The sequence below is a fragment of the Carettochelys insculpta genome, chromosome 11, assembly GCF_033958435.1.
Source record: "Carettochelys insculpta isolate YL-2023 chromosome 11, ASM3395843v1, whole genome shotgun sequence".
In the NCBI taxonomy this organism is placed as follows: Eukaryota; Metazoa; Chordata; order Testudines; family Carettochelyidae; genus Carettochelys; species Carettochelys insculpta.
Window position 1 is genome coordinate 22,967,780 of NC_134147.1, and position 13,327 is coordinate 22,981,106.

Genomic DNA, 13,327 nt, shown 5'->3' on the forward strand with positions numbered 1-13,327 from the left:
CATTACCTGTTGTTTTCAAATCTTCAATATAGTTGAGGTGTGATATTCTAAAGTACTACATTTTATAGAAAAAAAATGAAAATGTACTCAAGTTCAGGAAGCTGGGCTCAGAGATTTAAGTGTCAAATATGAAATATGATTATTTTGCTTTACTTAGAAGCTTTTCCTTTCATCTGAAAGTTTCTTTTAAAACACATCTTGGAAAAATACTTTTATTTTCAAAGTGTATGTTTTTGTATGGCTTTGCTGAGTTACATAAGGCTAGTGCAGTAGGATCACAGAAGTTAGAGATAAAAGAGGTATCTATTAATTAAATCAAGTCCACTGGCCTGAAAGAGCAGAATGTAGTTTTTCAACAGAGGTCACATCACGTATGAAATGAATGCTGTATTTGATCTTAGTCAAAAAGCGAAGAAGCAGCAATAATGCCTCCCCCCACCACTTGAAAAAAGACCAATATTACGTCCTAATGGCATACCATGTACTTTAATGTGGCGTGTCAGACAAACCTGACAAGTGTGACACTTTGGCAGGAAACAAAAGAAGCATTCGGTAAACAGCTAAGAGAAGAGTGGAAGGCTTGAAGTGGTACACAATTCTCATTTTTATTTTTTAACTTTTAGAAGACTGTTAAATACTAGAGTGTTAGATCTAACCCTAATTTCCTCTGTTTTGCGACATAAAAAAAACCCCATGCAATTTGATATGGGCGGTTTCTGTTTAAGGAAGGAATGGCATAGGAAGGATACAGCAAGTCAGAATGAAAATGCTGTAGCAAACGCTGTGTTAGTGATCATAAGCACAAAATTCAATACAACATGTTTGGAACCATAATAAACAGCAAGTGAAGGGGAACTAAACAGGGGAAAAAACTTTTAAGCAAACATGGTGTCTTAAATTTAAATATTTGAGCTAACTATAGCACTGGTTGTGCTATAGGTTGGTTTTGCTGAAATCAATGGGAAAACTCCTATTGACCACAAAGGTGTAGAAGAAGGGGTTAAAGCCGTGGTATGCTCATCTCTGCAGGGATGCCCACAACACTGCTCTGATAAAGAGGGGGTTGAGCTGATGGCTTTGGAGTTATTTTCTAGTGTATATCCACTTAAAGGGATTTTTTTTTTTTAAATTTTGAATGTCTCTCCCATGAAACTGTATTAACAGCTTTACTGATTGAGATGCACTGAGTTGATTCTTTTAAAAAATAGAAAGAAAGATACCTGCATTCAGAAAATGTTAACATCTGCTTGTCGCAAAGTCTGTCTAAAGAAAATAAAGTATCTCTTGCAGTATGTTTTACCTGGCAATTATGACTTGAAATCTGTGGCACTGTTTTAAAGTGATAGAAATGAGCATATAGTATGGCATTATATTTCTTATTTAGAGTACTATTTAATGCTAATATAAAGTATTATTCGACATTGTATTCTTACTCTATGTTTGTAACTTAATTTGTTAAAAATCTTTTAAGCCTGATTTTGATCGCTTGGTTAAGAGCCATCACAGTTTGTAAATGAGAGACTAACAGAAGAAGCTTCTGTAGAGTCTCTGTCAAGGAAAAGAAATAGGTGTTTTAGTGTTCTTGTTCCTGTTGGGCTTTTTTCAGGGTTCAAGGGGAAAATACTCTAGTCATTAGGGTAAGGAAGGCAGGCTGGCGTTGTTTAAGTTAGCTCTGATCAGTCAATTTCAGGGCTGTAATTCTGTGTTCTGGGAGTGATCACGTTTTCTGCTTCCCTGAAGATATTCTGCAAGTCTTGTAGAGCCAGACCTGTCTTTCTGGCATCCCAAAGACAGAATATAGAAGGAATTTAGAATCAGGAGACTGATATAAGCATCTTGTGCTTATGTTTGGGCAAAAGCAGTAGTCCCTGTCTCTGGAAGACACAAAGAAAATGATAGTGGGGTGTGGGGAACATTTATCTTAAGGGTTGGATTTGCAGAGTGGAGATTATGGGTCCTTGGCTAGCATTGGTTAGTTCAGGGGTTTCATCAGAAACCCAAATCTTGTGAGTTTCAGGAAATTTCACCCATTTTTGTGCTTTAGTATTAAAGTTTCCTATTGCACTACTAATAATATACTGAGCTTCTGGGGCATTCTCAGACTCCATGAACATGTGTAATACGCTTGCATTATATTTGCATGTTGAAAACCATTAGAGAAAAACAAAGAATTACAAAAATAGAGTTCATCAGGTGATAGAAGTGGGAGTGAGTAAAACTGAGGGGGAAATACTGTTCCCAAAAGAGAAGTCTTGAGACTTTGGAGATACGAGTTTTATTCCCAGCTCTGGCAGTTTTCCTGCCTGACTGCATTGAAGCCACTTAACTAGATCCTCACTACACCAATTCCCCATCTGTAAAATGTTGATAGCCCTCCAGGCTTTACGGGAGTATTGCGAGGATAAATTCATTACTGTTTGTGAGGCCCTCAGCTTATAAGACAATGGAAGTCATTTAAGTATCTATATACAATAAATAGGAATTTAGAGAGAAGTGTTTGAGAGAAGGTGTTTGAAGAGAGGGAGTCATTGCACTAGTTTGTTTTTATTTTATTTTACATTTAAATGTGAGCTGTTTGAAGCTGCTCAAAAATTAAAATGTTTAGTGTCAGTGAGCCGGAAGATTTCAGGCGGGTGCTCAGATAAGTGTGTCATGGGGCTCTGCAATTTATCGCCAGAGTCATGTTTATATCTAATGCCATGTATAGACCGTTTATGTAAGATAGGATTTGCCAGCAGGTTGTTTCAAGTTCCTACATCTATAGCAATGATGTATTTGATTATTAAAATACAACCCCAAGACCAGAACAGCCTCCTAAATTCACAACTGCACAGCAGACTTCGCGAATATGTGACTTCATATTATGCACCAATAGCTTAAATGTGTTCTCTTTTATCTTTACTTATGACTTTGATTAAATGCCAGATATTAAAAACATCCACACTGATAAGCCACTTTGTTTAACAGAACAAAGACACATGGTGTCATAAATAGCTTATTGGCATAGATGTTTAAACTAGAAATTCTTTAAAACTTTGTGATGTGTTATGCACATGTGAACTGTTCATATGTAAAATACCTAAACTGCATATGCACTAAGCATTAAGTGAATTAATCTCATTATTGTACTTTCAGGTTCGCATGTTTACCTATCTTATAGGAAGAGAAGCTGCTTTTGCTGATAACCTCAAATGGATGGCCTGTGCTAACAAAGGTTGGTTTACTGACTTGAATGGGAAATCTTATTTGCAGGATACCATGCTAAAATTTGTACAAGTTTTCAGTCATGCTTCATCTCATTGCCCACAGTTTAAGGTGAACTGAAAGGGGTTGGTTGGGTTTTTTTTTGTTTGTTTTGTTTTTCCCAAGAAGATAACAGGCTTGTTTATGAAAACATATCTATAACATGCAGACTTAAAAATATACCCAATTTAATATGCTTTTGTGGTTAACTAAAATGCATCTAAAACATTTCACAGATGATATTCAATTTCTGCATGGTTCACTGACGGTTAATTTCAGTTTAAAATCTTCACTCTTGTTATGTTATTGGTGGTAGGGTAGCACAGAGGACTTCAATTAATGTCAGACCTTGATTATTGTAGGCACTTTACAAACCATATGGTAAACCGCAACCCTGCAGAATGTACATTCTAAATAGTAAAGGCAGACTTGTGTCTTCTGAGAAGAAATACATTGACCCTATGAGGTGTTCAGATACTGTGGTAACAGTGATCATAATAGTACATAGGAGGGATGGAAACTATAAATAATGAGACAAGATGCACGCAGCTGTGCTTAAGCTCAAAAGCTTTCCTCTTTCACCCCCAGAGACTGGTCCAATAAAAGAGATGACCTCATCCACCTTGTGTCTCCAGTAAGCTGGGATCAATATGGTTACAGCGCAGCATGCTATAAATAATAATTATAATTTATAAATTGCTGATTAAGTCAATTTTTACTTTATCTGGATTCTTGAAAAGCTTATCTGTATTTGTTTTTTTTTTCTTTGTGCTTCATCACATCATGATGACTCACATCAGGTACTATTCATATAGATGTTATTGATTTAACCACTGATGTGCCCATCTGATGGGAATTACTCAGTTTGAAGTAGTCTCTTAATCAGCTAATATTACACCATAATTTAGTTTGTCATTGTATAGAAATCCTTTGAAGCTTCTTTTTGAAGACAATTTAATCAACCAAATGCTGTAGCTTAGTAGACAGTACTGTTCTGTAGCTTCAAAAAGATCTAAGCACAGCAACTTAGAAATTATGGCAAAGCAATGGGAACTGCCTGACTAGTTCATCTGGTACATGTCAGTCTCATTCCTGATGAAGGAAAAGTGCACATCTTTGTTCTTCTACATCACAAGCAACAAAAACAATAGATTTCCCCTTCACTTTCTTTGGTTTTCTATACTCTTAAACAAGAATTTTAATTTTTTTTCTTTTTTCTAAATCAGGATTGGGCGGGGAGGTCAAATCTGTTTTTCTTACACCTGGGTCAATCTGGATTAAATGTACTGAAACTAATTAATCTAGACTGACACCTGTGTAAAATGAGAGCAGAATCTGGCCTATAGATGTATTTTAAATGGTTTATTTTAATTATCACTGCCTCCATAGACTTTTGTCTCGGTTTCTATCAGTTATGTGACTTGATTCCTGATATTTTGTAAGAGAAGGGTCTTGCATGTCTGATCTGTAATTAATTTCATGTAGGTTAAGATCTGACAGCATAAGAAGCAGCACAACCATCCTCAATTCAGGTTATGTGAGATTCAGAACTTCCCCTTAGACTTCTTTTGTTCACACTCAGACAAGTTCTTTAGAGAAAAGACATATTACATCTTAGGGAGAAGAGACTTTAGCCAATCTGCAGATTGGCTGAATGACTTCACTGCAGTTTACTTCTTGCATGGGTGGGCCAAAGCGTGGTGGTGGTACTGAGGTCAATGGCCCTGAAATCAATTTTCCTTGCAGTGATTTTCCCCTTGGAAGCACAGCATAGATGAAGGCTGTTTGCAAGGTTTCCAGCTGACTGCATTGAAGACAGCAAAATCCTTTCTTTCAAAAAGGAGCAGTAGGGAAATTCATACCACCTTGCAAAAGTTCTTCTGGAATCTGATGGCGAAACCATGAGGCACCCATTACCTCCCCCCTTCCCATTTCTCTGCTACATTTTGTGCCTAAAGAGAACATATCTTGGGGGACTATTGGCTTAATGAGGCAAGGCAGCAAACCATTTTAAACACATTAAAACAATCAAGATCTCAAAGCCCCAGTAGAATGGTACATGGAATTTACAGTCATTTTCCTCATTATTCTGTAAGCGAGTGCACATAAAGTTAAAACAAATGGAGATTTATCAGGCTCTTAACAAGAAAAAAGGTAAAGGTTCCCTATGCTCAGCATTCCAAGTTTTAAAATATTCAGCCACTGTATTTCCCTCAACAGTCACTTTCAACAGAAAGTCAGCCAGCTGTAAAAATAAAGATAGACCATAAAGTTTTGGTTACTTACAAAACAGAGAATATGAAGCAAATATTTATGTGATAGAAGTCTATTAGTTTAATAATTTGAAACCCTGCCTTTCTTTGGAATGTTTGTAATTAATTACACACCGTTAGTGTGGATGACCCTTTATGAAATACTGAAGAAAACAGAAGAGGTCTGGTAAAGGAAGGAAAGAAGAAAGGCATATGCTTTCCCTATATTCGGGATTTATGGCCTCCATGACCAGTTGTATTATTAGTAAGTGTAGGAAGCACCAGCTAGGGAAGCCAGTTCTACATGCTGTTCACTTTGCTGAGAGGCCACTTTTGCTGGAGGTGTTCTGCTCTGGAGCATTTCTGCTTCAGTGCAGTGAGAAATATCATTCTTAGTCCCTACCCAAAGAAATGAAGTTCTAATGTTGTGTTCTTTATCAGAACACTGCATCCATGTTGTTCCATGACCTTAAAGTGGGAAGCCTTAGTATTATCAAGTGTACAGTGTGCAGTTGAAAATAATTTGTCATTATGAACTGTTTGAAGCCTAATGGTATTGGTAGTCAATAAGCTGACAATCAGCGGCAGTATGAAAAGAAAATTCAGTTTCAGAGGATAATAATTTAATCAAATCATTCATGAAACATCGTGCTCTGTCTTGTGAAATGATGCATGGTTCTTGGAAGGACTTTTCTAACTTAAAAAAATAGTATCTATGAGCGTAAAGGGGTCTTAGATGTTACGGCTTACATATCAAGAAGCCGAGGAAGTTTTAAGAATGAGTAAGTTAAAGCATAGGTTTGTCTGACATAACCTGCATAGGCTTAACAGATGTGCTCAAGGAGTTAAGTGCATAACTGTATTTCCTGATTAAACCTCACTGGCTGGAGAAGGAGCTGAAATCTCCTTAATAAAAGAGATTCATATAATGGGGCAACAGAGAGGGAGCCATACTCGTCTATATACTATCAAAAAAAAAAGCAGTCAACTAGCACTTTAAAGACTAATAAATTATTTTGTTAGTCTTTAAAGCGCTACTTGACTGCTTTTTTGTTTTGATGTAATGGGCAAGTGTGTGATTCAGCTGAGGACTGACTTTGTGACATATGGTAGCATTATACACACAAATAATCAAACAGTCTAAGTACACAGTGAAAATGCAGTATACAGCAACATCCTCTCCCCTTGTCCTTAACTCTAGTATAACAACTTAGAAGGTAGAAAATTCAGAAATAAATATTTAAACAAATATGCAAAAAATTTGGAGAGTTCCATCACTCATGCTGTGGTAACTCATTGTATTTTATTATAGTGTAAGCTAAAGAGCTGGGGAAGCTACTATGTCTAGGAAGGAAGTAAATAAACCAATGCTATCTGGAAATAATGAGACAAAAGTTCATAAAAAGAAGTTAATTCTAGTGTTAAGTATAGTTTCATGGAAATTATAAATTGATTGCAGGCTTTTAACCTGAGCCACAAAGTCTAAAAACACATTAAAAGGGAGAATAAACATTCAAAAGTGTACAGTGCAAACTGAAACCCAACTTTTGAGAAGAACAGCACAAAGGGGGGAAAAATGTATATATGGTTACAGCTACAACTCTAGTCCTCAGGTACTTCAGTCAAAAATTGCATATATTAACAAAAGGTTTTACAAAAATCCTTTAGAGTCATTTTAAAAGGTCAATAATTTTAATAGGCTGGACCTAGCTGGCTACATGCATTTGGTTAGCTCTGTAACACACTTTTTCTTCTCAACTTTCCACCCCACGTGCCTCTACGTTACTGGGTTATGTCATAAAAAATATTTTGATTGTGCTGTTTAGTTCAGCTCCTTTGGAGTTCCCAAGAAATAAAGAAAAAAGCTGTTCCCAAGAAATAAAGCACTCACATGTGCTTAGTGACCACAGTGATGGGGATCTTTGAAATGTCAAGCATATTACGTGTTTGTATAAGTATACCTCTTTGCCTATCTTTAAGAGTGAGTACTACATATTTGTATGGGATATTGACAGATAATGAGATATCTCTGTTGCCATAAAAAGGATATTGGCTGTCCCAATACATACCCCTTCATTATCTGCAAAATAAGATTAATAGGAAGATGTTTGCAACTGTCAGTATTTTGTCTTCGTATCTTGCTTTATGCACAAATTTAACATGAAAAAAGCTGGTGCAAAATACCATATGATTTACTGTGGATTGCTGTTTCAATTATTGTTGGATTAGTTTGTCATGTCTGTTGTTCGGTCCTTCATCAACTGCCAGGAGTTATTGTAGTCTTTTTCTACTTAAAAAAGAGAAACTGGGGAAAGAGACTAAACAAACCATTTTATCTGAAATATAGTGACATAAAAACCTTTCATGAAGCATGTAGATTTATGCTAATTCTATGTGGAGGCAAGCTTTATCTCAAAGGTAACTTAAAGTCTTGTGACTGAGGGATTTTCTAGTTATAGAAATTCAGAAATTTGTTAAATTAATCTTCACAGTAGTAATTTTAATAGTAATCTAAGATTTAAAAACATCCTGCAATTCTGATTTGGGGAAAAAAAACCCACTTGAACATCTTTAATCTGGCAACCCTGGGAAACAGGTTATGCTGGATTACATTAGGATGAGAGAAGCAATTACAGGGTCTAGACACAAGGGGCATAGGGACAGGGTGCTTACCTCGTGCTCCACTACCAGGGGCACACACAGCTCCATGTCCCCCACTGCTCCCAGGTACCACCCGCCACTACTATGAAGCAGTGGGGAAAAGCTTCAGAGAAAATGGCTCTGGGCTGCTCTTCCCACACCTGGGAGGGAGGGGGAGCAGCCACTTCATCCTCTGTACCATGAGTGTTCCCAGATTAGGGACACCCAGAATATGGAGGTTCCAGTTTATGTGAAAAAGAAAAAAAAATACTGGATAATATCTCCAGGGTTATGGGCACAAATACAAATGTAAACAGAACTGTGAACACCAGCGTTATGAACTGACCAAGCACACCTCTCATTTGGAATCGTAAGTACGCAATCAGACAGCAGCAGATGCACACGGCTGTCATGCATTTGCTCACATACAAACAAATACAGAGCAGTACTAATTTTAGCACAAACTATTTTAGAAAGGGAAAGCATCATTTTTCTTTTTTCAGAGTAAAGTTTTAAAGCTGTTTAAAGTCCCTGTTGAACTGTAAACTGAGGAACAACAGCCATAATCTTCTGTTTGGTGTTATGAACACGTCAGAGTTTCTGTAGTTTCTGGTTTCTGTAAAGGGAAGTCGTGTCTTACTAATCTATTAGAGTTCTCTGAAGGGGTTAACAAGCATGCGGACGGGGGGATCCGGTATACATAGTATACTTAGATTTCCAGAAAGCCTTTGACACGGTCCCTCACCAAAGGCTCTTATGTAAATTAGGTGGTCATGGGATAGGAGGAAAGATCCTTTCATGGATTGGGAACTGGTTAAAAGACAGGAAACAAAGGGTAGAAATAAATGGTAAATTTTCACAATGGAAGGGGGTAACTAGTGGCATTCCCCAAGGGTCAGTCCTGGGACCAATCTTGTTCAACTTATTTGTCAATGATCTAGAGAAAGGGGTGAGCAGTGAGGTGGCAAAGTTTGCAGATGACACCAAACTGTTCAGGATAGTCAAAACCAAAGCAAACTGTGAAGAACTTCAAAAAGATCTCAGCAAACTGAGTGATTGGGTGGCAAAATGGCAAATGAAATTTAATGTGGGTAAGTGTAAGGTAATGCACATTGGGAAAAATAACCCCAATTATACATACAATATGATTGGGGCAAATTTAGCTACAACAAATCAGGAAAGGGATCTTGGAATTATAGTGGATAGTTCTCTGAAAACATCCACGCGGTGTGCAGCGACAGTCAGTAAAGCAAATAGGATGTTAAGAATAATTAAAAAGGGGATAGAAAATGAGACAAAGAATATCTTACTTCCCTTATATAAAACTTTGGTACGCCCACATCTTGAGTACTGCATGCAGATGTAGTCTCCCCACTTCAGAAAAGATATATTGGCATTAGAAAAGGTTCAGAAAAGGGCAACTAAAATGATTAAGGGTTTGGAACGGGTCCCATATGAGGAGAGGCTAGAGAGACTGGGACTTTTCAGTCTAGAAAAGAGGAGACTGAGGGGCGATATGATAGAGGTATATAAAATCATGAATGGTGTGGAGAAAGTGAATACAGAGAAGTTATTTACTTGTTGCCATAATATAAGAACTAGAGGACACCAAATGAAATTAATGGGTAGCAGGTTCAAAACTAATAAAAGAAAGTTTTTGTTCACACAGCGCACAGTCAACCTGTGGAACTCCTTGCCAGAGGACGCTGTGAAGGCCAGGACTCTAACAGAGTTTAAAAAAGAGCTCGATAAATATTTGGAGGTTAGATCCATAGATGGCTATTAGGAAGGGGTAAGGTATGGTGCCTAGCCTTTTGTTGAAGGCGAGAGATGGATGGCAGGAGACAAATTGCTTGATCATTGTCTTCGGTTCACCTCCTCTGGGGCACCTGGCATTGGCTATTGTTGGCAGACAGGATACTGGACTAGATGGACCTTTGGTCAGACCCAGTATGGCTATTCTTATGAGTTACTATGAACCTCCTTTCCCTAACTACTTCGAATTTGGAGGACTGAAGATGATGATCTGCTTCTAGTTTTATGACTTGTTCAAGAATCTAATGTATAATACAGTACAAGCTTTGTTATCTGGCATACATTGGAATGGAGTTGGTGGTTAATCAATGTGCCAGTTACTCAAGCTTTTTCACAAAATGCAAAAATGTTTAAGAAATAAAAGATATAGTGTTAAATAAGATTATTTCAACACGATTACTGTATGCAATGCTGTAGTTTACTGCTCCTCCACTGCCTCAGGGCCATCCAACAAATGCAACCTCTGAGGCTGGAAAATGATGCTGCATAGGTGTCAGAATTTTTCTGGTTAACTGAAGAGAAAATTGTATTGCCAGTTAACCAAGTTTTCCAGATATTAAAGTGCTGGATAACAAAACTTTCACTGTACTCTCAAAGTCTGTGGTGTATGGTGTCAGGACACGCAATGTATTGTTTGTTAGCTAGGTTTCCCACACACCTGGGGCCCAATCCCTGACTGGGACCATAGGAGCTACTACAAAGGTTTCGGAAGCATACAAGGAAATCCCTTAATATTTTACATTAGTCATTTAAGGTCATGTGACCTATACAGCACAAACAGCCATTTTGGAATAAAAAACTCGAGGTCATGTGAAAATTGCTAAAATAAAAGCATGACTAAACCATGTTCTTTAAGGTTTTTTTGAGAAAACAATTACAAAATTTTAAATGGTGAATGTATATGTGGGGAAATATTCCCTATTTTAACCCCTCACCTACTCCGAAGCTGTAGAAATGGCAGCACATTTTTAAAGGGTTCAGTTGCTCCTTACTATAATTCAGTTTTGCTTTTGGTGACTTTGCCCTCAACTGCAGCTGACACACTGGTCTTAAGGATATGGAGGTAGTTTATTTGTGTGTTAGTCTCAGTGGCTACATTTCCAGAAACAAGTTAGTGATTTTGAGTGTCCAACTTGAAATACTGTAAAGGTACTGAAGAGCCTTTTTTTAAATATCTAAAGGTGTACAACCAAAACCTGAGATATTTCAAAGTCACTTTTGAAAATTTAGTAACAGAGAAAATTTGAAAGTTTAGTAACAGAGAAAATTTAGTAACGGAGAAAATTTGAAAATTTAGGCTATCACTTGCACAATGATAACACTACTTAATCATAATTGTACAATGCTTGGAGTCCTTGATGAAAGGCCTTATAAACCAAAGTATTTGAGAGTGGTGATGGTTATTTACTGAGTTTCATATATCGATAGCTTAAATAAACAGGTCATTAAATTTTGAGTATTAGTGACTTTTACTCAATATAAAAGGGCTAGATAATGAAATGTGTGTTAGTGTTGACAGGAAGGGAAAGCCTATATTTTGACTGCAGGGATCCAGCCACAAAAAAGGAAAGGTCATCATGTCAGAAAGGCTAATACCTTTTCCCAAAAGTATTCTAAATCAGTAAGTCATGAAATAACAGTATACTTTTGTTTCTCTCCACCATTTATACCAAATGTCGTATTGCCAAGAACACATTTCTCAATTAAGACTAAATCGGTTGTTAATCTGCCATGCTGCAACAGCTCAAAAACACAGAGGACTTTAAAGTGAAGTGTAAGGCCAAGAGTTTGTTTCAGTAAGTTAATATAATTATAGAATATATTAACTAGGTAATAAAATTTAAAACAAACCGAACATCCCAAACCACATAACACCAGGAAACACAGCATTGCAATTGAATTGCAAAACCCCAAATATTTGAAAGAATGAGAATTTACAGATAAGGTGACCACATTAAGTGTTCCATCTGTCTTTGATAGTTGAAGACCAGTGGGTTAGCCACTGGCACAATGCGGTCCAATGGGGTTCGTGCCTAGGGGCTGTTGCTAAGTGCAGCCCCTGGAAAAATGAGAATTGACAAACCTGATCCTCTCCACCTGCCCGGTGCTCCAGCAGGGGCTCAGGGTTGGGGCTCAGGGGCTGGCTTGTTTCACTGAGCCACCCAGTGCCTCAGCAAGGGGCTTGCCTGCCCACCTTCCGCACCAGGTAATCGGAACAAGGCAGCCCCTTGCCCTGGCTGGTGCACTGGTGGTTGGCTGCAGTCAGAAAGGGTGATGAGGGAACCCAATTGCTCAGGCCCAGAGGCCCAAAAAACCTTAATCTATTGCTGTAGTTGAGTACTGAAAACATTCCTTAAAGACATTTTTTAAAATTTGTTTATATGGCTGTTGATTAATTGTAATTAACTGTCATGATTAACTCAAAAAATAATCACAGTTTAAAAAATGACCCACAATTGATTGTACTACTGAACAGTAGAATAACAATTGAAATTTATTACATATTTTGGATGTTTTCCTACATTTTCAAATATATTTATTTCATATTACAGCACAAAATACAAAGTGTAGAGTGCTCACTTTAGATTATTTTTATTATAAATATTTGCACTACAAAATTATAAAAGAAATAGTGTTTCAATTCACGTCATACATGTATTGTACAAGAGACTCTTTATCATGACAACATAACTTACAAATTAAATTATTGGTTACATAATTACACTTGCAAAATACTGTAAGAATTTAGAGCTCACATGTCCAGTCAATCCTACTACTTCTTCAGCTAATAACCGAGACAAATAAATTTGTTTACTATTTGCAAGCGGTAATCCTGGCTATTCTTGTTCACAATGTCACTTGAACCTGAGAAAGCGTGAATGCATGGAACTTGGCCAGCATTGCAAGGCATTTATGTGCTAGATCAGGCCTGCTGACGGAGGTACGTGGAGCTGTGCCCCCCCCGCCAACCTTGCAGTGGGGCCTGCAGTGGCTGTTCGCCCCGCTGTGCCAGATATGCTAAACATTTGTCTGCCCTTTCATGTATCAGCCACCATTCCAGGTGGCATACATCTGTGCTGAAGAAACTCGTTAAAATAAAAAAAAGTGTTAATTTGTGACTGAACTCCTGTGGTGCTTATTGTATCTCTTCTGCTCTGTTTTACCTGCCTGTATTTCACGATAGCCGTTTCAGATCCCGACCAATCACATATTTGTTTTACTACTACATTTATGGCAGATTTGACAAAATGCAAAGAAGGTACCACGATGAGATTTCTTAAAGTAGCTACCGCACTCAACCTCAAGTTTAAGCATCTGAAGTGCCATCCAAAATCAGAGCAGGATGATGTTTGGCGCTTGCTTTCAGATGTCTTAGG

General features: G+C 37.5%; 1 protein-coding gene across 1 annotated transcript in view; it reads left to right on the forward strand.

Moving 5' to 3' along the window:
• CACNA2D3 (calcium voltage-gated channel auxiliary subunit alpha2delta 3) overlaps positions 1-13,327 on the forward strand; it is a 710,484-nt gene that overhangs the window by 468,025 nt on the left and 229,132 nt on the right. The window contains exon 12 of the mRNA XM_075005060.1: positions 3,136-3,214. Within this exon, the coding sequence (XP_074861161.1) occupies positions 3,136-3,214 (79 nt within the window). The remainder of the gene's footprint in view (positions 1-3,135; positions 3,215-13,327) is intronic.